Source organism: Equus przewalskii, chromosome 3, assembly GCF_037783145.1.
Source record: "Equus przewalskii isolate Varuska chromosome 3, EquPr2, whole genome shotgun sequence".
Lineage (NCBI taxonomy): Eukaryota > Metazoa > Chordata > Mammalia > Perissodactyla > Equidae > Equus > Equus przewalskii.
The window spans coordinates 22095448-22116391 of NC_091833.1; the positions used below are offsets into that span (position 1 = coordinate 22095448).

The 20944-nt window shown below is 40.3% G+C and overlaps 1 protein-coding gene across 1 annotated transcript; it reads left to right on the forward strand.

The window, feature by feature from the left end:
- The first annotated feature begins 4790 nt into the window (after positions 1 to 4790).
- TAT (tyrosine aminotransferase) lies at positions 4791 to 15134 on the forward strand. The gene is made up of 12 exons (XM_008521340.2): positions 4791 to 5667; positions 6282 to 6528; positions 6683 to 6787; positions 8421 to 8488; positions 9557 to 9715; positions 9916 to 10054; positions 10481 to 10533; positions 11331 to 11483; positions 12314 to 12442; positions 12777 to 12860; positions 13553 to 13651; positions 14083 to 15134. Exons 2-12 carry the CDS (start codon positions 6294 to 6296, stop codon positions 14221 to 14223), a joined length of 1365 nt encoding a protein of 454 aa, XP_008519562.1. The 5' UTR covers positions 4791 to 5667; positions 6282 to 6293; the 3' UTR covers positions 14224 to 15134.
- Positions 15135 to 20944: the final 5810 nt, after the last annotated feature.

Below are 20944 nucleotides of genomic sequence, written 5' to 3' on the forward strand. Positions count from 1 at the left end.
GGTTGGGATTCCTGGTGCACAACTACACACCACTCATCAAGTCATGCTATGGAGGTGTCCCACATACAAAATAGAGGAAGATTGGCAAAGATGTTAGCTCAGGGCCAATCTTCCTCACCAGAAAAAAGTAAAAAAGCAAGTTTACAAAAACTTTTACAGTCTTAGGAAAACGTTCAATATCCTTTAAAATGAGACTCATAGCATACAAAATTCTGATATATAAAACCCATGAATGTACACCTAAAAAAACATGTATTTCAAAATGTTTATAGGGGGTAAAATGGTTAACAGTGCTTATCTCTGGGTGGTGGAACTATTTAAAATATGGTTTTCCATCACAAAGTAGAAAGGTTGAAAGTAGAAAGGTGGTTGCCAAGGGCTGGGGAGGTGGCGTGGGGGTGTGGCGGGAATTAGTGTTTAACTGGTATAGAGTTTCGGTTTTGCAAGATCAAAAAGTCCTAGAGATGTGTTGCACAACAGTGTGAATATACTTAACACGACTGAACTAAACACTTAAAAAGGATTAAGATGGTAAACTTAATGCTACATTTTTTTTTTAACAGAGTTTTATTTAAATTTTTTTTTTTGAGGAAGACTGGCCCTAAGCTGACATCTGTGCCCCCCTTCCCCTATTTTATATGTGGGCCGCCTGCCGCAGCATGGCTTGATAAATAGTGGGCAGGTCCAGGCCCGGGATCTGAACTGGTGAACCCCAGGCCGCCGAAGCAGAGCATGTGAACTTAATCGCTACGCCACTGGGCCAGCCCCACGTTACATGTTTATTTTAACCATGATAAAAAAAAAAAAAAAAAACTTTTCTATGGCAAACACAATAGTTTTAAACTTAAGAAGAAAAAGGTCATTGAAAGTTGTTTGATTTTTAAATGAAAGTATTACCTATGGTTGGTTGGCGTAGGTTTTTGTGAGTATTTCTACAGTTTATTGGGCCCTGGCTGCCCAGTGAAGTTTACCTGGTGGCACAGGAAGGCTTCCTAGGCAGAGCTGGGTCCTCTCATTTGTCACCCCCCAACCACCAGCTTTCCACTGGGAGAAAACATGAGCTACAAAAGAGGGGAATTAACGAAACTTGTTTGCTTTGTCTGTTTTTCCTTCTGATCTAGATTCAGCTGTCAGCTACCGAATGAGGCTGTGTCCATGGGGATGACCTTGCGATACGGCAGCTCCTGCCCCCTTCACACTCCCTCAGCCCTGAAGGTTTTGCGTCAGCTGCGCTATTTGCAGGACCACCCTCCAAAATCCTGTGCTGCTGGCTGTTCTTTGACCTGTAAACCTGAGTGCGAGCCAGCTGAGTTGAGACAGAAGAGGCTGGGCCAGTGATCTCAGAGCAGCTGTTTTGCTGCCCTGCAGTTACATGCTAGGCCCAGGTCTCACCCAAGAAAAAGACGAGACCCCCTCCCCACCCCCACCCCCACCCCCCACCGCGAGACAGGTGAGGGACGTGAACAGGTAATTCACAAAATGAGAAGAGCTAATAAATATATGAAAAATGACCACTCTCACTAAAATAAAAAGGAACGGAAATGACACCAACTTTTTAATACCATTTTTTTCCTATCAATTTGGCAAAGATTTTTCTAGAAAATAATTGTCAGGGTTTGCAAACAATTACCGACAGGAAGGTAATTGGTCTTTCTGAAAGCAAGCTGGCAATGTGTATCAAGAACTGTAAAAATGTTCCTTCTAGAATAGAATATTCCATAAAAGGTTCAGGAATTTGGTACAACGTAAAGGTGACGTTTCAAATTAATAAGGAGAGAGACTTCCATTTCCGGCAATATTGAGGTTAGGATGACCTGGAAAACTTCGAGTTACAAAAATATCTAGAAATGTTGGATAAAATATAACCAAATGCCTCACAGTTCCAAAGATAAAAACAGAATTCTCCAGGGGCCAAACAATAAGGACTGAAAGGTGGGTGGACACTGCTGCTACCCTTGAGGGGATTATCTGAGCAACCTAAGGCTCCTGTTCTAACGCTCAGGTGGGGACAGGACATCAAGGGTGTGTGGGAGGGCGACTTGAACCTGAGGCTCATATGGAGTTGAGATCCTTGAATGCCTAAACCTTGAGTGGTAGAAATCAGTCACAATAGCTTCTAACATCAAGAAAATCCCACCCTTGGTTGACTTAACTCTTGCAAAGACCAAGATCAACAAGAAGGGTCTTAACCTCTGAGATTCTGTCCACCTGGAGAACCCCTGCTGTAACACTTGGTGATTCCCTGTGTCACCCGTCAAGCAGAATATGTTGTCCTGGCAAGTAGTCTGAACTCAAGAGGTTGTCAAAATAAGACATATTTGTGTTGTCTCTTCTTCCGAGAGTCCATCAGTTGACTGATTTCGCAGGTCTATCAGGATTTGAAATGTGATTCTGCTTCCAGGAAACTATCCAACAAATTACACGCTACTCATAAAAATTCCCAATCATAAAGAATAGGTGTTTTCAATATGCTTTATTTGTAATAGAAAAAAAATTTGGAAGCTGCCCCACGTCCAATAAGAGTGAAATGGTTAACATTATGTACCCATTAAAACGGATTGTCGATCTCTATGTAGGAAAACAGAAAGAATGTCCACACATTTAATTAAGATTTTTTTAAAAGCAAGCTATAGAACAGCATTGTCCAATAGAAGCAGAATGCAAACCATGTATTGATTTCAAATTTTCTAGTAGAAATATTTTCAAGTGTAAAAAGAAATAGATGAAATTAATTTCAATACTATACTTTATTTCACCCGATCTATCCAAAATATTATTTAAGCACGTAATCAATATGAAATTACTGATGAGATATTTTACATTATTTCTATGTCTTCAAGACCTCATGTGTATTTTACACCACAACACATCACAATTCAGACAAACCACATTTCAAGTACTCAATAGCCACTTATGACTAGTGACTACAATAAGGGAGAGTGCAACTGTAGAAGAAACATACAGTATATATTTTTGAACAACTCCAAAACCAGCTATGTAAGTATTGTGTAGACATAGGAAACACTTGGAAAGATAAACAAGAAATGGCTAAAGTGGCTATCTCTATGGAGTGGGATTATGGGGAAAGAAGATGTTCAAGGTTTAGTTTATAAATATCTAAATTTGAATTTACTATATGATGATATATTATACTTTAATTACTAAAAAAGTAAAAGAAAAATGTTTATTTTCTTCGATGCCGTAAGTCAATGTATAGAAAAGCTTATCTTAAAGAAATGACAAAAAATAGGAACCAATATTTATGTAAAAGGATGTCCTTACAGTGATAAAAACTAGATTCTATATCATGTCCAACAAGAGGAAAATTATTTAATAAATTCTGATACTTCTCTATGATGGAATGTTTTTCATAACACAGGAAAATATTCATGAAATAATTTTAAAATTCACAATGCAGAAACTATCTATATGATGGCCCAATGACTCTCCTCCAAGGTATATACCCAAGAGAATTGAAAATCTATGTTCATACAAAAATTTGTATACAAATGTTAAGAGCAGCATTGTTCATAATAGTCAAAAAGTGGAAACAACTCAAATGTCCATCAGCTGGTGAATAGATAAATAAATGTGGTATATCCATATAGTGGAGTATTATTCAGCCATAAAAAAGAATGAAATACTGATAAGGCTACAACATGAAGGAACCTTGAAAACATTTGCTAGGTGAAAAAAGTCAGACCCCAAAGGCCACATATTGAATGATTCCATTTATATGAAATGTCAGGAATTGGCAAATCCATAGGGACAGAAATTAGATTAGTGGTTGCCAGGGGTTGGGAGGATGGGAGTGGCTATCTAATGTGTATGGAGCTTCTCTCTGGAGCCAAGAAAATGTTTTGAAATTAGATGGTGTTGATGGTTGCACAATATTGTGAGTGAACTAAAAATTACTGAATCTTACTTACACTTTGAAATTGTGAAAATGGTGAATTTTACATTATGTGAATTTTATCTAAATTAAAAAACAATATATATATATATATATTAAATATATATATATATATATATATAGAACAAAATCCCAACTTTGCATTAGAAAAATAAGACTAATGTCTAAGAGTGGTGATGGGATTATAAATGCTTTTCATTTTTCCTGATTTTCTCTAGCACATATATACTATATTTTAAACGGGGGGTGGTGGAATAAAAGTATTTCGAAAAAAGTGGTCTTCTCTCTTGACAAGATCTATGTGTTTTGGAAACAATTCCATGTTCTCACTCTGTTGACAAGTACACAAGGGCAGTCCTGTCCAGCCTGTGAAGGATACTCCTATCTACATAATGTTTAACTGCATTTAGTCTAGCAAACAAGCAGTTTGCCTTCTGCCATAGGGTGCCCACTAGCAGAGCTGACTCAAGCCTTTCCTCTCCTGTGGTTTTGGATGTTGGACAGACACGGCTGTGTATTCTGCCTTTTGAAACACAGCAGCCCAGGTTATCTATCTAGGGGGTTCAGGGCTTCCAGCTTCAGAACCTACATTTTCTTAGACCTCGCTGGCTTTCTGCTCTTGCCTGGCACTTTTGCTTCTCCACTTGCAAGGTGAGGTGGTGAATGTTTGCTTCACTGGAGTGGGGAAGAGAATGCATTAACTAAATCCTTCAAAGCACTGAGAGATAGAAGGTCCAGAAAAATCAAAGGTTATTCAATCCCATTGGAGACTCGAATTACCTAAAAGTAAATGGAGAAGAAAGAACTTTGTCTCTCAGTAAATAAACAGATAAGATCAGAGCCATGGGGTCACCGAGGCTTCTCTTAACCCTTGAGTGGGTGGCATTTTTCATAGACTCATGGGATGCTGAGCTCTCTGCTGTGCGTGCTTAGCAAAGTTTCTTTTAGTTCTCACCTGGCCTCTTAATCTTCCAATAGCTCCATAGCAGGTAAATGAAGGAGAATTCATAGTATAAGGATGAAATTGCACAGGTTTTGGTTGCCTTAGAGATCCCGGACTTTTAAGGTTTTTGTTGAGTGAGCCTTAACTTACTTCAATTGCCCTGTTTGCTCCGACTGGAGTAGAACTTTGTGGACTGACAAGGAAAGGAGTCCAAGGTGAAGGAAGTAAGTTATATTTGTATGTATGTATCTATCTATCTATCTATCACCTATCTTGATGAATAGATAGAAATGGCCAAATCACTACCACTGCCTGCTTCTGGGAGTCAGAATGGAGTGTACAGACAGCAAGGTACAAGGGAGAACTCTCACTTTTTACTTTACACATTTCTGTACTGTTAAAATTTTAAAAGCTCATTTTGTAACAAAAAGATTTAATAAAAATTACCAATTATAATCATAACTACCCCTCTGAAAGCCCTCTCACACATCTCACGAAGTTCCCAGAAAGAGTTAACACAGAGAATTCCAGATGTTTGAAGTGAGGACAAATTCCTGATTTGGCAGTGGGGGTGGGAGTAGGGTTAGAGGTGAGAAGCAGCAAAAAAATAGGGAGGGGAGGAAAAAGGAGGACTTGCTGCCCACTTCTCACTCTAACCAATAGCATAAAAGTTTCAAGCCCAACGCCCATTTATGGGAAGTATTTCAGGAGCCAGGAATTGCATCTGATTCCACTGTCACTGTAACTTGCCAAAGAACTGAGAGAGCTTCCCGCTCAGCTACCTGCAGACTGCTTCTCCTTTACTTGGAAGGTAAAGACTTAAGACTCAGCTAATGGTGGTGGCTGGGGTGTATGCTTTCCTCTTTGTGTTGTACTGACTTCTTTTTCCACAGGGCAGTAAGATGCTTAAGGGATGGGGCTTTATTTTTACTAATGATAATATTAACACTAAATTTCTAATAACGTGGAGTGGTTCTTCCTGGTTCTTTGCAGAATGCAAGACACAGTCTGTTGAAGTGTTAGGGGGACTCTCTTGGACAGGCTCTGCAAGGAAAGGAGGGAGCACAGAAGTTCTGACTTTTAAAGGATATTCATGTCCTTTCCCCTTGGTTTCACTGAGCGTTTAGTTAAACTTTTACGGGGATTACAGTTGCATATAGCAAATCTCACAGGAGATGAGTATTCAATGGAATGCTCTGATAACATTGTAGAATGCATTCTTGCTTTATTTTCCATCTCAGTGAAAAGTCTTAAAACTCCCCTTGTGCACAACAAAGCTACTTTGCATGAGAAAGCAGCAAAACAAAGAAAGAATTTTGGAAAGAGACATCCAGTGAAATCACCCTGATGTTTAGGTCCAAATATAGCCCCTCAGGATGGTGGTCTGTTCTTAGTGTCACAGAAACTTCCTTCTTTTCCCCATAGGCTTCGCTTGTGATGGACCCATACGTGATTCAGATGACAGGCAGCGGTAACCTGCCCTCAGTTCTGGACATGCATGTCAACATCAGTGGGAGAAGCTCTGCACCAGGAAAAATGAAAGGCAGGAAGGCCAGATGGTCCGTGAGGCCCTCAGACATGTCCAACAAAACTTTCAATCCCATCCGGGCCATCGTGGACAACATGAAGGTGAAACCAAACCCAAACAAAACCATGATTGCTCTGTCAATTGGTGAGTTGGGGACACTGGACCGAGGGGCAGTCGTTGTTCCCCTCATCCCCATCCTCACAGGCTGGTTGGAGAAGATGGGAGTGGAGGGTGAGTCTGAGCACTGGGCATGGAAGAGTAACCTCTTGGTGGCTCTTTTATTTCCTCCCATGAAAAGGGGACCCTACTGTGTTTGGAAACCTGTCTACAGATCCTGAAGTTACCCAAGCACTGAAAGATGCCGTGGACTCGGGGAAGTATAATGGCTATGCCCCCACCATTGGTAAGCTCCTCCTGAGACTCTATCTGGTGGCTTCCAGATCTTTAGTGCTCTTCCAGTAGGAATGAATTGCTAGCAATTCTCCTTGCTTTCCTGATGCCTAGTTCCTAAGGAGAGGCTAAGGCAAATGGCCATTTGGGTTTGGGGCAAGGGGTCTCAGGATGCTTAAACATAAGCCATCAAGGTCCAACCTCTTTCCTGGCTTCCTTTGGCCTACTGGCACCTCCCTTCTAGGCTCCCATCATATACTTTTTCTCAAATAATGCTTCTATCCTATTATCACTAATTCTAATACCAAGGCCTTGAGTTTGGCTGCAGCTACTTGTTTACTGAGCCCTCTAGGTCCTAAATTAATTTACTTATTGAGCTATATAAATAGGTCCTTGGCTTTATTTCTCCGTCTCTACATGTTCAAGGCTTATTTTAATTATGGTCCAGGTCACATTCAAATGTAGTTATAATTGTTTCAGATTTAAAAAGTAAACAAAACAAAACAAGAATAACAAAGAATGGGCTGTCCTATTGAATAGAAAAGAAGGTTGTTTCTGACAGAAACAAATTATTCTTATTTCGGTTTAATACTCTCCATCTATTAAATATTTCTACCCTAAACATTTTGGTAAAATAAGTGAATCTTTCACCTTGTTTTGGTGTTGCATATTTTTTCCCCTGTGTATATGTGCACATAGAAACATATTCCTAAAGCAGAATAAAAATCCAGTTTCATGCAAAATAGAATTTTAAAAAAACTCCAAAGAGGTCTCAGAGACATGATTTTTTTAGATTGTTTATATTTTACAAAGTTTCATACAAAAAACAATTAAATAAAATAAGACCAAAGATTAGATTATAAAACAATTGTACAATGACTTTTATATCCAAAGGATTAGGGAACTGGTTCAACCTGAAAAACCAAAACCCAGTCTCCATTTGACAAATATCCAAAGGATATGAACATTTCATGCCGAAGGAAATACAGATAATAATAATATGTATCTACGAAAATGCTCTTTCTTATTAATAATTCAATAAGTGCTGATTTATATAACCTTGAGACCCATCTCTACCTATTAAGTTAAACATTATGAAATATTGCATCTGGCCTTTCTAACTGAAGACAATCTTTTTGGAAAGCAATCTTGCAAAACACGATGATTTGCATGATACTCTCTATACTTCAAGCTTGTCAGCCAACATTTGGAAATATTGTACAAGAATGTAATTTCTTTCTTAGAAAGAAAAAAAACTGTACCAAAACACTAATGGGTATATAACGTAAAAATATTAAAATGGACCCAATGTGTTGAATACATTGATTACAACTTTCCAAAAAATATAGTCCCTGGAAGGGATTTAGGAATATTCGAAATCCTGTATTTTACAGAAAATAAAACATAATCATAGTAACCAAGATGGCGCAGAGCATTTTATAGTTTGGGGGGGCTTTTCTTATTATTTACACATTTGTGCTTATTATAAAATTGTGAAATATAAATATAAAGTTAATCTCCTTATCTACAGTGGCGGGGATCTGAGCAGGCGGGGAATGTACCGTGAAGCCATGTTGACTCTAGAGCTCAGCTGTCAGTTGCGGGATGAAAATTTCCACCTTCTTCCTTCTGCTCTTTTCTTTCAGGCTACCTATCCAGTCGGGAGGAGATCGCTTCTTATTACCATCATCCCGAGGCACCTCTGGAAGCTAAGGTGAGCCTTAGGCAAGGTACCAGCTCTGAAGCAATATTGGGCAAACTATACCTTTTTCCTTGCTTCTGTTCCACAAGGAATAAGGGTTTCAGGGGGAACAAAAGCTGTGGGTAACTTCCCTTTAGCAATTTGAGGCCTTCTTATAGAGTGAGGCCACTAATCAGTGATTATATTTAATGTTATTACAGTATAATAACACCACTGCATACAATTTATGCAGTCTTATCTCAAGGAGGCTCAAGACTCAGAGGTCACCCTATAGTTGATTTTCTGCAAAAGATCATTGAAAAACAATGTCACAAACACCAAATAATTAACATTTTATATTTTACCACTAGGATCTTTTCAAAATTTGTAGCTTCGTCCATTCACCTTGCGGTCGCTCAGGTGGGAGGATTGAGGAACTGTGGCATATGGAATTCACAGGCAGTACCAAGTTGAAATGCAACCCTTCCTTATTTTGTCCACTGTGTGGGGTCAACATTTCTTAACGTAAGAGGTGCTCTTTGTATTTTACAGAAGAGTCAGGCTTCAAATCTCAGGTCAAAAGTAAATAAATAACCAGGTGGAAAAGTCCAAGGTCATAACGATCTCGCATGGAAGTCTGCTCAGTCACAGCCAAACTGTCCTTTTATAAGTGATTTATTTCTTTTAAGTGGTCAACATTTTCAACAACATTTAGATACAGGACACACATAAACATATGAATTTCTTTAAGTTTTGGCTTAGTACAGTCCCTACTGATTTACTTAGAACTTGTAAGTTTATTATTGCTCCCCACTCGCTCTTCTTTTTTTGTTGTTTTTTGTGAGGAAGATTGGCCCTGAGCTCACAGCTGTGCCAGTCTTCCTCTGTTTTATCTGGGATGCCGCCACAGCGTGGCTTGATGAGGGGTGCTGGGTCCGTGCCTGGGTCTGGGCATGCGAGCCCTGGGCCTCTGAAGGGCAGCCCTCGAACTTAATCACTATGCCGCCAGGCCGTCCCCCTGCCACTCACCCTTCTGACAATCTCTTTTCTCCCATTGCTGTGGGAACCCCTAACAAAATGAAATTTGCATTTTCTTCACAGGATGTCATTCTGACAAGTGGCTGCAGTCAGGCTATTGAACTTTGTTTAGCTGTGTTGGCCAACCCAGGGCAAAACATCCTAGTTCCGAGACCTGGCTTTGCTCTCTACAGGACTTTGGCTGAATCCATGGGAATTGAGGTCAAATGCTACAATTTATTGGTAAATGACTTTTTAATCTTAGACTGAAGTGCTCAGTTATTACTTCATGAAAACATATGACCAATACCTTAGCAGAGAAAGATCTCGAAGTGCATGGTTGAGGCCACAGACACATTTTATTATTTACGTAACACCTTTGAGTGAGTATTCCCCCCAAATTTTCCAGAATCATCTTAGTCTCACCCTTTCTTCCTCCCCAGCCAGAGAAGTCTTGGGAAATTGACCTGAAACAAGTAGAATCTCTGGTTGATGAAAAGACAGCTTGTCTCATTGTCAACAATCCATCAAACCCCTGTGGGTCAGTGTTCAGTAAAAGTCATCTCCAGAAAATTCTGGCAGGTGAGTCCAGCAGACTTCATTTGACAAGGGAGGAGCTGGGGATGGAACCCTTTAACTCTTTCCTGTAATGAGAAAAGAGTCCTTCACTAAGTTCCAAGCCTAGGATGGAGTTGTGGGAGCTCCACTGGAGTCTCTAATGAATAGTGCACCGCTGGAATTGTAGGATTTGCCTAAAAGAAGGAGAAAAAGGCAACACTTGCCTCTTCACCACTCCCCTATGTGGAAGAGATGGTTAGAAATACCTAGTTAATTAAATGGCAAGTTTAGGCTCTGTACCCTGGCAGAGTATAAGAAGAATTTATAGTTCTTAAAGAGGAAGATGAAACATACAAACATGAAATGCAAAGTAAAATAAGTCCAGGTGAATATTAAGTGCTAAGGCAATTCACATTCAAAATGATTTCAGCATGCTTCTCCTATTTTCAGTGGCCGCAAGGCAGTGTGTCCCCATCATAGCTGATGAGATCTATGGAGACATGGTGAGTTTTGGGCAGGATATATCACTATGATAATCTCAATTACAAATTATTTCATGGGATCTTCGGAATAGGGGCATCTAGAATACTCAGAAGATACTCCTAATCATTTCAGTACAGAAAATCAGCACCCCAGCCCTCTTAACAAATACTTAGATCTACCACCCCTTAGCCAGTTTCCTGGAATCCAAAAAGCTATGAAAATCTGAAGATTTTTGGAATTCGCTTGGTGGAAAAACCTGACTTGACCTGACATAAAGATACTTGTAGATTTTTATTGATCCCATTTATGGATCTCTCTCTCTGTATTTGTCAAAAGTGTAGGGAAAGGGGCAGAAATGTTAATATGTTTGATTAGGAGTGCTGTCCCAGACTGCTCTGGGGGTGTTACATAATATATGTTATATGTGCCACATAACTTTTCTAAAATCCAAACGATTCTGCATTCTGCAACATATCTGGGCCCAGGAATTTCAGAAAAGGGGTTGTGGACCCATATTTTCTTTTTAAATCGATAACTCCAACAGTCACTCATTCCCTAGAGGTTGTACCTATTACGGGGCTATTTCCCAGTCAGTTTCCTCGTTTTAAGCTTCCTTTAATCCAGACCAGACATCTGGCTCAATATCTTTAGACAGTCCCCTTTGGAGCCTCTTGGGATCCCAATCATGCTTCAAGGTAGCCGTGAACCCGGAAATCCGAGGCCCTGTCCCTAGTGATAGAAGGAGGAGGGTGGCAGGCATAGAATTTGGAGGAGGGGAAGCAAGAAGACAACTATGACAAGCACCTCTTCCCCTCAGGTGTTTTCAGATTCCAAATTTGAGCCTTTGGCCACTCTCAGCAGCAACGTTCCCATCCTGTCCTGTGGAGGGTTAGCCAAGCGCTGGCTGGTTCCCGGCTGGAGGTTGGGCTGGATCCTCATCCATGACCGAAGAGACATTTTTGGCAACGAGGTAAGAGCAACGTTGTGAAATCGAATGCGTAATTTGGGCTATACGTGTTTACTGCGCACGCACAGTAATGAGGAGGTGAGTTTTTTTCTCTCTTTATTCTTGGCCCTATAGTTCTGGGTAACTGGAAAGATGCTGGTTAAAGATAGGACTAGTTATTGCTCTCCGAAGCTCAGTTTTTCTGTACGTGGCTCTGTGAACAAGTTCCATCTGCCTCCAATTTTAGGAACACAAAAAAAGGAAACAATAGCAGTAATGACACCTGATATTGTTTGTAGGTTTACGATGTCCCAAGTGTTTTATATACCTTATTTTAATTTAATCCTCTCAACAACCCAATAAGGCCAGTACTAATATTATCTCCATTTTACAGTTGAGAAAAATGAAGCACAGAGAAGCTGCATAATTTTCCCAGAGTCACACAGCAGCTATGTGACAGAGTTGGGCTACAAACCCGGGTGGTCTGATCAAAGAATGCCACTAGGCACCATCATTTCCCCAAAGATTAAAAACTTGAGGGCCAGCCCCATGGTCGAATGGTTAAGTTTGTGGACTCCACTTAGGTGGCCCAGGGTTTCACCGGTTCGGATCGTGGGCGCGGACATGGCACTGCTCATCGGGCCATGTTGAGGTGGCATCCCACATGCCACAACTACAAGGACCCACAACTAAAATACACAACTATGTACTGGGGGGATTTGGGGAGAGAAAGGAAAAATTAAAAAAAAAAATCTTTAAAAAAAAACTTGATAGAAAGAATGGTCAGAACAAGAATCCCCAAAACTGAGATGCTTCAGAAAGGGTAAATAATGTGTTTGCTGGGGGGCTTTTAGATCCGAGATGGGCTGGTGAAGCTGAGTCAGCGGATCCTGGGACCCTGCACCATTGTCCAGGGAGCTCTGAAAAATATCCTGCGTCGCACCCCTCAAGAGTTCTACCACAACACTCTAAGCTTACTCAAGGTAAGGGCAGCCTGTGGCCTTCTACTTGGACTTTGGGAGTCAAGGAATGTTACCAGCCTGGTGAGGAATAATGAGTCCTCATTTCCAGAGCAATGTTCCATTATGGGGCTTCCAATCAAGCAGAAGGAGTATGTACCCATGCATTTCTGTCATTTCTGGCAATTCACTCTGCTCCTGGCCCAAAGCCTCAAGTAACAGGGCTTTTTCTTGTTGAGTCCTTATGCCAGCAGAGCAAACTTAGGTTCTTCACCTTAAATGTGGGCTCTACTTTTAGGACTTTGTTTTTCTTTCACTTAAATTTTGGTCCTTGACGTCTCTCTGCCTTCTCTTGCAGTCCAATGCGGATCTCTGCTACGGTGCACTGGCTGCCATCCCTGGACTCCGGCCAGTCCGCCCTTCTGGGGCCATGTACCTCATGGTGAGTACGTGGATGGCAGGCACTTGTTCTAGGGCAAAGGGAAACCAGTCTGCAGGGCTTCCAAAAACAGCTAGGTAGGCTCCTGAGCCAGTCAGTGTAGGGATTGCCTTCTTCTGAATTGTCCCACTGATGTGATTTAACCTCACAAAAAATGTCTTAAAATAACAATTCCTCAATACAGAGAATCATTTTATAAGTAGATACAGAGAAGATATAAGACATAAATAGAGGCTTTCCATACCACTGTAGTTCTCAACTGGGAAGTCAAGGCGTTCCCTAGGAGTGTTCGGGAACGTAAGGTAATTTTGTTTTCAGAATGACTAGGGGGCGCTATTGGCATTTTGTGGGCCACGGATGCTAAGTATCTTGCAACAGGTGGGATAGTTCTATGCAATAAAGACTTGCCTGGCCCATAAGGCTAACAGTTGTTTTTGGAGAAACATTGGCATTCTATTTCCAGCTTTCATTTATCAGCATTCAGAAGGGAACTCTTCAATAAACTACAATATTAATGTAAATATGTCCTCTCTTCCCTATGAAAAATTTCATGAGTTCCTAAGTGCTAGACCTCTTAGTTGTCAGTGGTAGAGTTCCAAGATATCATTTAGAGCATTCCCTACCTTAATTTCTAGCATACAGAGTTGGCCTGTTTTCCCTCCTGATAAGTCCGCCTCTCCCTATTACTGGTATAGGTTGGAATTGAGATGGAACATTTCCCAGAATTTGAGAATGATGTGGAGTTCACAGAACGCTTAGTTGCTGAGCAATCCGTCCACTGCCTCCCGGGCACGGTGAGTGCTTGTGTCTCCCTCACAACATTCTCAACAGTTTCTAGAGCCTCAGGAGCTCTCCCTGAGCTGGTCTTTAGCTTGATTTTTTTCTCCCCCAACAAAGTGTATTCTCATTTGATAAGATTCAAACGGATGTGTCTCACGGCCTCTACTTAAAATTTACTTCTCCCCCATCCTTATCCTATCCATACCAGGAAGAAAAGTGGTGGCCGGACATTCTAGGTGAGAGGAAATCAAGCTTGTCCCACAAGTTCCTTTTAAGATGAATTGACTCAGTTACCGGCTTAGCACCCCAGTGATGGGAACTGAGTAAATTGATAGCCCTGAGTACATGGCTTCTCTGCTTCTTGTCGATTAGGGCCCTGGCCATTTTAGGGTGGTCCAGGATGAGATTCAATTGCTCTGAGAATAACTGGCTCTTATTTTTGCAGTGCTTCGAGTACTTGAATTTCTTCCGCGTGGTAATCACAGTCCCCAAAGTGATGATGCTGGAGGCCTGTAGCCGGATCCAGGAGTTCTGTGAGCAGCACTACCACTGTGCTGAAGGGAGCCAGGAGGAGTGTGACAAATAGGCCCGAGTCCATCCTCCTGAGTCTATGTCCCATCCGGGGAGGGCTGCACCGGGCCCTGCTGCTCCTCAGGCAGTCAGGCACCCCTACCGGGAGAGGCGGCTCAAAAACACCTTTCGTCAAGGGTTCAGGATTGCTCCTGCTTTCCCCCAACTATACACACATGCACACTCTGAATCCCAGATTCTCTCCTCGCTCTGCTCTGCTGGAGTGACCCACTAAGTCATAATTTGCTCCCCTCCCACATGACTTCTTCTTTTTCTCTTGAGAGTACCAGGTGAACAAAGTTTACCAGAAAGCAGTAGAGATAAGACAATTAAGAGCTCAGGGTGAGAGAAACAAAAGATTGAGAGAACTTGTGCCCCAACCACTTCCTCATACTATAAGAACACATTCTCCCCAGCCAGAACTGAAGCCCAACCCTGTTACTGCCTCACTTCGGGTATACCTCACTTTACGCAATAGAGCTATAACAAAAGAAGTTGGAGACACATGTATTTGGTTAATTATATTCTAAATGTGTTAAGAAAATTTGCTAATTTTAAGGATCCCTTACAGAAGCCTTTTTGTTGATTTTTTGGGGAAACAATTATTTCGTGACGTGAAAAAATATCCTTTAATTGATCAATTTTTTAGATTTAGATATGTATGTATCAGCTTTTCTTAAAATGAGGGCACATCTGTACTAAAAAAGGGAGAAATCAGAGGACCCTCCAGAAACACCACTAAGGGCCAGAAATATCCTCACTTATTGTTATAGAATCATTACTTTTGCTGTAATGTTGATATTGATTTATTGATATATATATTATATTATCTTTTCATATGTTTTCTAAGAAACATTTATATTAACAAGATCCTTTATTTTGCCAAGGGCATAAATTATTGTTTTCTTAAATAAATTTTATTAAGTATGTTCTTCTCTGATGTGTTTTTTCTCCTCTATGGGGAATTTCTATCTCCAAGAACTGCTCATTACTCTGTCTGATTGAAGCATTACCCACTAGGTTCCATTTATTCCTTTGTTGATGTAGTGACTTTTGGAGTTATTTAAGAAACACTATTCCTGAAATATTTTATTTGGGAGCTCAACTTCTGGCTTCCTATTTACAAACAAGGCAAACTCAGAAGCAACATTATAAACTTCTGGCCTTTGACTTCACACTTTCAACTTTTTGGATTCCCAACCCATCTCAAATTCCTACAGTTGTCTACATCCACTAACCACTGATTGGAGAATGAAGTTGAACTGATTCAGTTGACCTAGGGACTGAGAAGTGTCCAGAATCTTCTTTCAGTATGAGATTTTTGTCTGCAAATCCTCTTGGGCACAGTTGCCTACTTTTTTCCTCACTACTTCCTCTAGAGAGAGTCTAAAATTATCTTGCAAGGCTGGAGACAGGAATTTACCATAAACAGTCTGGAGATTCCTCACTACGGGAAGTTTTCCTTATCTAGAAGAGGAACTTCAGGTCTCAACCCTGCCAGTCACACCCAATTAATTTCCTTTACAAAAATAAACATCAAATGTCCCCTTCCAATCTACGTTTGACTTCAGTGAGCTCACACTAAAATTTACCGTTCGGTTTTCTTCAGCTAATCCAAAGTGAATATACAATGATTGAGATGATAAAGACTTGCTTCCTGTATGCCACCACTGTCATAATTTTCCGAAAATGCCTGGCTCCTCTTTTCCTGTACCCTCCTGCCGCAACCCCCAAACATCTCCGTCCAGAAATAAACAGGAAGACTTCGTGGTTTACACAAGACGTTTGATCTTCACACGTACATCCAATTTTACCCAGTATTACTGGATTCTACTTAGACTTTTTAAATTTCCACATTTTCTTCCTATCTACGTCTTGATAAAGGAGTCAAATGAACATTTAAAAAATAATACATGCACATTGACCAAATTCCAAACCACGCAAAAAACCTCCACACAAAAAAAACCCCCAAAAAAGAACACTCCTCATGCCCATCCTCAGCCACCCAGTCTCTCCCCCACTGAGGTCATCACAGCAGTTGCTGGTTCCATCCTCGAGATTATTTTGTGTACATGTACACATGTGTGTGAATTTTTCCTTTTTTCTTTCCTTTCTTCAAAGTAACTATTATTCAATTTGATAATTCAGCTTCCTATGGAAGTCAAAGGAGGGATGACATTTCTGAGGTGTCCATCACGTCCTGGGTGTTTCTAAATAAAAGAGGACTGCCTGGCCGGGGCTGCTTCCAAACAAGACTAAAATTCCCCGAGAGACAATTTTCAGCTGCTTCACGGATGGCGGCTGCTGGAGATGGTGGCGTCTGAGCGTCTGGGGATAAAACAAACAAATGTGTACAAAGGTCAGAGACAAGGGCGCTCAGCTGTGCATTCACCTTTCTTCCTAGGCCTGAGCACCGCCCACCGGGTAACTGGCGACTGCCACAGAAACGGCGCCGCCAAGCATCTCAGCCTACTCGCTAACAGCCATCAATTCCCAACAGCCTGGGCGACGCACGGCTGCGCCGGCGCAATACGAGTGTGGGTGCCACGCAGTTCAAGACGCATGCGCTTTTGAGAAGCAAGGCTGCGCCGCTCAGGGCGCAGGCGCAAACCGGCGCTGGCAGCGAGGGTCTGGACCTTTAAGAGGGTCCTGGTTTTTCTCGGGTTTTTTTTTTTGGTTTGGTCTTGCAGCCTCTTTCCTGGACCGGGGCCTCATCGAGAGAGTCTCCCTCTCCTTTGCTCCCTAATTGGGCTGCATCTGGCGGGAGCCTTCCAGGAAGGCGACAAATCGTCCCTGGGTATTATAAACACTTGTTAACCTTTTCCCAGCTCTGGGCCAGTGCCTGCAAGTCCGAGATAAGTTGTAAAACAGAAGCAAAAATTCCCTGTAGCTTCCCAAAAGCGTGCTCCAAACTTTTCCAAAAGTATGGTCCCCGCTGCTTTTCCCCAAAAAGTCGTATTCTTCACAGTCCCCAGTGCCTGGCATTTATGTCCGGATCTCTAGTCAGCCGGAAAAGTGAATCCACCGCTACGGGCCGGACACTCTGCGCATCGCTACGCAGGAGGGGCTATATTTTAAGTACCCTAAAGGTTGAATTATTGAATACGTTGGAGAAGAATTGAATTCCAGGTACATCTTATTCTTACTCTCGTATATGTTAAACAATTTAGGTGTAGTTACAAACAAGTTTCATATGGTGTCATAGAACCGGCAAATTTGGGTGCTCCTCATGGGTCAAGTAGTTGCACAGCACCTTCCAAAGAAGCAGTCGCTCTGACGTTCCAGTTGAGGTATTTTAGGTAGAGGGTGATGCCAGTTCCACGAAGAAAATAATGACAGGTGTGTCTCAATTTCTGTCAATATTTCAAACATAGAAAAGAATTCTTGTTCCTTGAGACATTTACTCATTTGATAAGAATTGCAAAGTACATTATGGAATTCAAAGTACATTATGCCCCATTTAAAAGATAAAGCCACAGGGAGTTCTTGCTTTGGCAGCACATATGCTAAAATTGCAGCAGTACAGAGAAGATGCACGTTAGCAATCTGAATTCAACAGCACGTTAAAGGGATTATATACTATGACCAAATGGGATTTATTCCTGGAATGAAAGAATGGTTCAACAAATGAAAAATCTGTCAATGTAATACACCATAATACCAGAATAAAGGACAAAAACAATATGATCATCTCAATTGATGCAGGCAAAGCTTATGATGATATTCACTGTCTTTTCACAATAAAAACACTCAAACTAGGAATAGAAGGAAGTTTACCTCAATGTAATAAAGGCTGTCTATGAAAATCCCATAGTTAACATCATACTCAGTGGTGAAAGACTGAAAGCTTTTTCAAGGATGCCCACTCTCACCAATTCTATTCAACATAGTATTGGAAGTCCTGGCCAGAGCAAATAGGCAAGAAAAAGAGATAAAAGGCATACAGATTAGAAAGGAAGAAGTGAAATTATCTCTGTTGTTAGATGACGTCTTATATGTAGAAAGCTCTAAAGATTCCACACACACAAAAAACTAATAGAACTAGTAATTCAGCAAAGTTGCAGGATACAAAACAGCACACAAAAATCAGTTATGTTTCTATATGGTAACAATGAGCAATATGAAAAGGAAATTAAGGAGACAGTTCCATTTACAATAGCATCAAAAAGAATAAATACTTGGGAATAAACCTAACCAAGGAAGCAAAAGACTTGTGCAGTGAAAACTACAAAACATTTCTGAAAGAAGTTAAAGACAACACAAGTAAATGGAAAGACATCTGGCACTCATGGGTTGGAAGACTCAATATTGTTAAAATGTTCATACTACCCAAGGGTATCTACAGATTCAACACAATCCCTACCAAAATCCCAATGGCATTTTTTGGAGAAATAGAGAAAAAAAAAATTGTTCTAAAATATATATGGGATTTCAGGGAACTCCAAATAGCCAAGCCAGTTTTGAAAAAGAACAAAGTTGGAGGACTTACACTTCCTAATTTCAAAACATTTTACAAAGCCATGGTAATAATAGGATGGTACTGGCATAAAGGCAGAAGTAGACCAATGGAATATCATAGAGAGCCCAGAAGTAAACACTCATATATATGGTCAAGTGATTTTTGACAAGGGTGCCAAGACCACTCAACTGGGAAAGGACAGTCTCTTCAACAGATGGTGTTGGGAAAACTGATACTCACATGTAAAAGGAATGAAATTGAACCCTTACCTTATGCCATGTACAAAAGTTAACTCAAAATGGATTAAAGACCTAAACATAAGACCCAAAACTATGAAACAACTAGAAGAAAACATGAGAGAAAAGCTTCATGACATTGGCTTTGGCAATGATTTCTTGGATATGACGCCAAAAGCACAGGTAGCAAAAGAAAAAATAGACTAATGGGACTACATCAAACTTAAAAACTTTTGTGCATCAAAGAACACAGCAAGGTAAAAAGGCAACAACAAACCTATGGAATGGGAGAAAATATTTGCAAATTGTATATCTGATAAAGGGTTACTATCCAGAATATATAACAAACTCCTACAACTCAACAACAACAAAAAATCAAACAACTCTATTTTAAAAAGGACTTGAGGGGCCAGCCCCATGGCCCAGTGGTTTAGTTCAGCATCCTCCTCTTCGGTGGCCTGGATTTGGTTCCTGGGCATGGACCTACACCACTCATTGGTGACCATGCTTTGGCAGCAACCCACATACAAAATAGAGGGAGATTGGCACAAATGTTAGTTCAGGGTGAATCTTCCTCAGGAAAAAAAAAGGACTCGAATAAATATTTCTCCAAAGGAGATATACAAATGGCCAACAAGCATATGAAAAGATGCTCAGTATCACTAATCATCAGAGAAATGCAAATCAAAACCACAAAGAGGTATCACTTCATACCTGTTAGGACGGCTATTAATATAAAAAACAAAAAATAAGTTTTGGAGAGGATGTGATGAAATTGGAGACCTTGTGCGCTGTTGGTGAGAATTAAAACAGTGCAGCCACTATGGAAAGCAGCATAGCAGTTCCTGAAAAAATTAAAAATTGAACTACCACGTGTTCCAGCAATACTACTGGGTATATATTCAAAAGAATTAAAAGCAGGATCTGAAAGAGGTGTTTGCACACTCATGTTCATAGCAACATTATTCACAAAAGCCAAGAGATGGAAGCAATGCAAATGTCCATTGATGGGTGAATGGATAAACAAAGTGTGGTGTATACATATAATGGAATACTATTCAACTTTAAAAAGGAAGGAAATACTGTAACATGGATGAAACTTGAGGATATTATGTTAAGTGAAATAAGCCACTCACAAAATGACAGATACCATCTGAGGCATGTACTTATCTGAGGTATATAAAGTGGTCACATTCATAGAAACAAAGGAGAATGGTGGTTACCAGGGGCTGGGGAGAGGGGGAAAAAAGGACTGTTTAGCAGATATAGAGTTTCATATTTATGAAAAAATTCTAAAGATTCATTTCACAACAATGTGAATATACTTAACACTACTGAACTGTTCACTTAAAAATGGTTAAGATAAATTTTATTTTATATTTTCTTTTTATCCAATAAAAAAAGGAATAGATCCGAAGAATTCTCCTCACAAGGAAGAAAACCACTTTTTCTTTTTTTTGATGTCTGTGTGAGATGATAGGTGTTAACTAAACTTATTATGGTAATCATTTCACAATAGATGTAAGTCAATTTATTATGCTGTACACCTTAAACTTATATACAGTGCTGGATGTTAATTATATATCTCAAAAAAAAAAACTGGAAAAAATTTAAAAAGCCAAGAAAATGTGAGCTCTTTAAGGACAAAGTTTTATTGTTTGTTTTGTTTTCTTCTATATACTTAGGTCCCAGAACAGCCTGTGGCACATAAGAGGCGCTCAGTCCATATTTGAGGAGTGAATAAATGAATGAGAAAACATAAAGACTAATGTATTGCCATTACTTTTTATCTTCTTGTTAAGTGAACCAAAACAAGGAGACACTAAGTTTAACTGAAGATATTACTAGCGTAGAAGGAAGACTCAGAGACAAAGGCGTTTAGAAAGTTTACTTTCAAAGAGATGCAAGGAAATGGTCAATAAAGACTTGAAAAGTTGCTCAACACCATTAGCCAATAAGAAAATACAAATCAAAATCACTTCACACCCACCCCCTTGGCTATAGTGAAAAAAAACATAATCATATTTCTCTGAAACAAAATT

Coding starts and splice junctions, on each gene's coding strand:
- TAT (XM_008521340.2), top strand. CDS start 6,294: ATGGACCCATACGTGATTCAGATGACAGGCAGCGGTAACCTGCCCTCA. Junction 6,788..8,420: donor TGGCTATGCCCCCACCATTG/GTAAGCTCCTCC, acceptor CTTTTCTTTCAG/GCTACCTATCCAGTCGGGAG. Junction 10,534..11,330: donor ATGAGATCTATGGAGACATG/GTGAGTTTTGGG, acceptor TCTTCCCCTCAG/GTGTTTTCAGATTCCAAATT.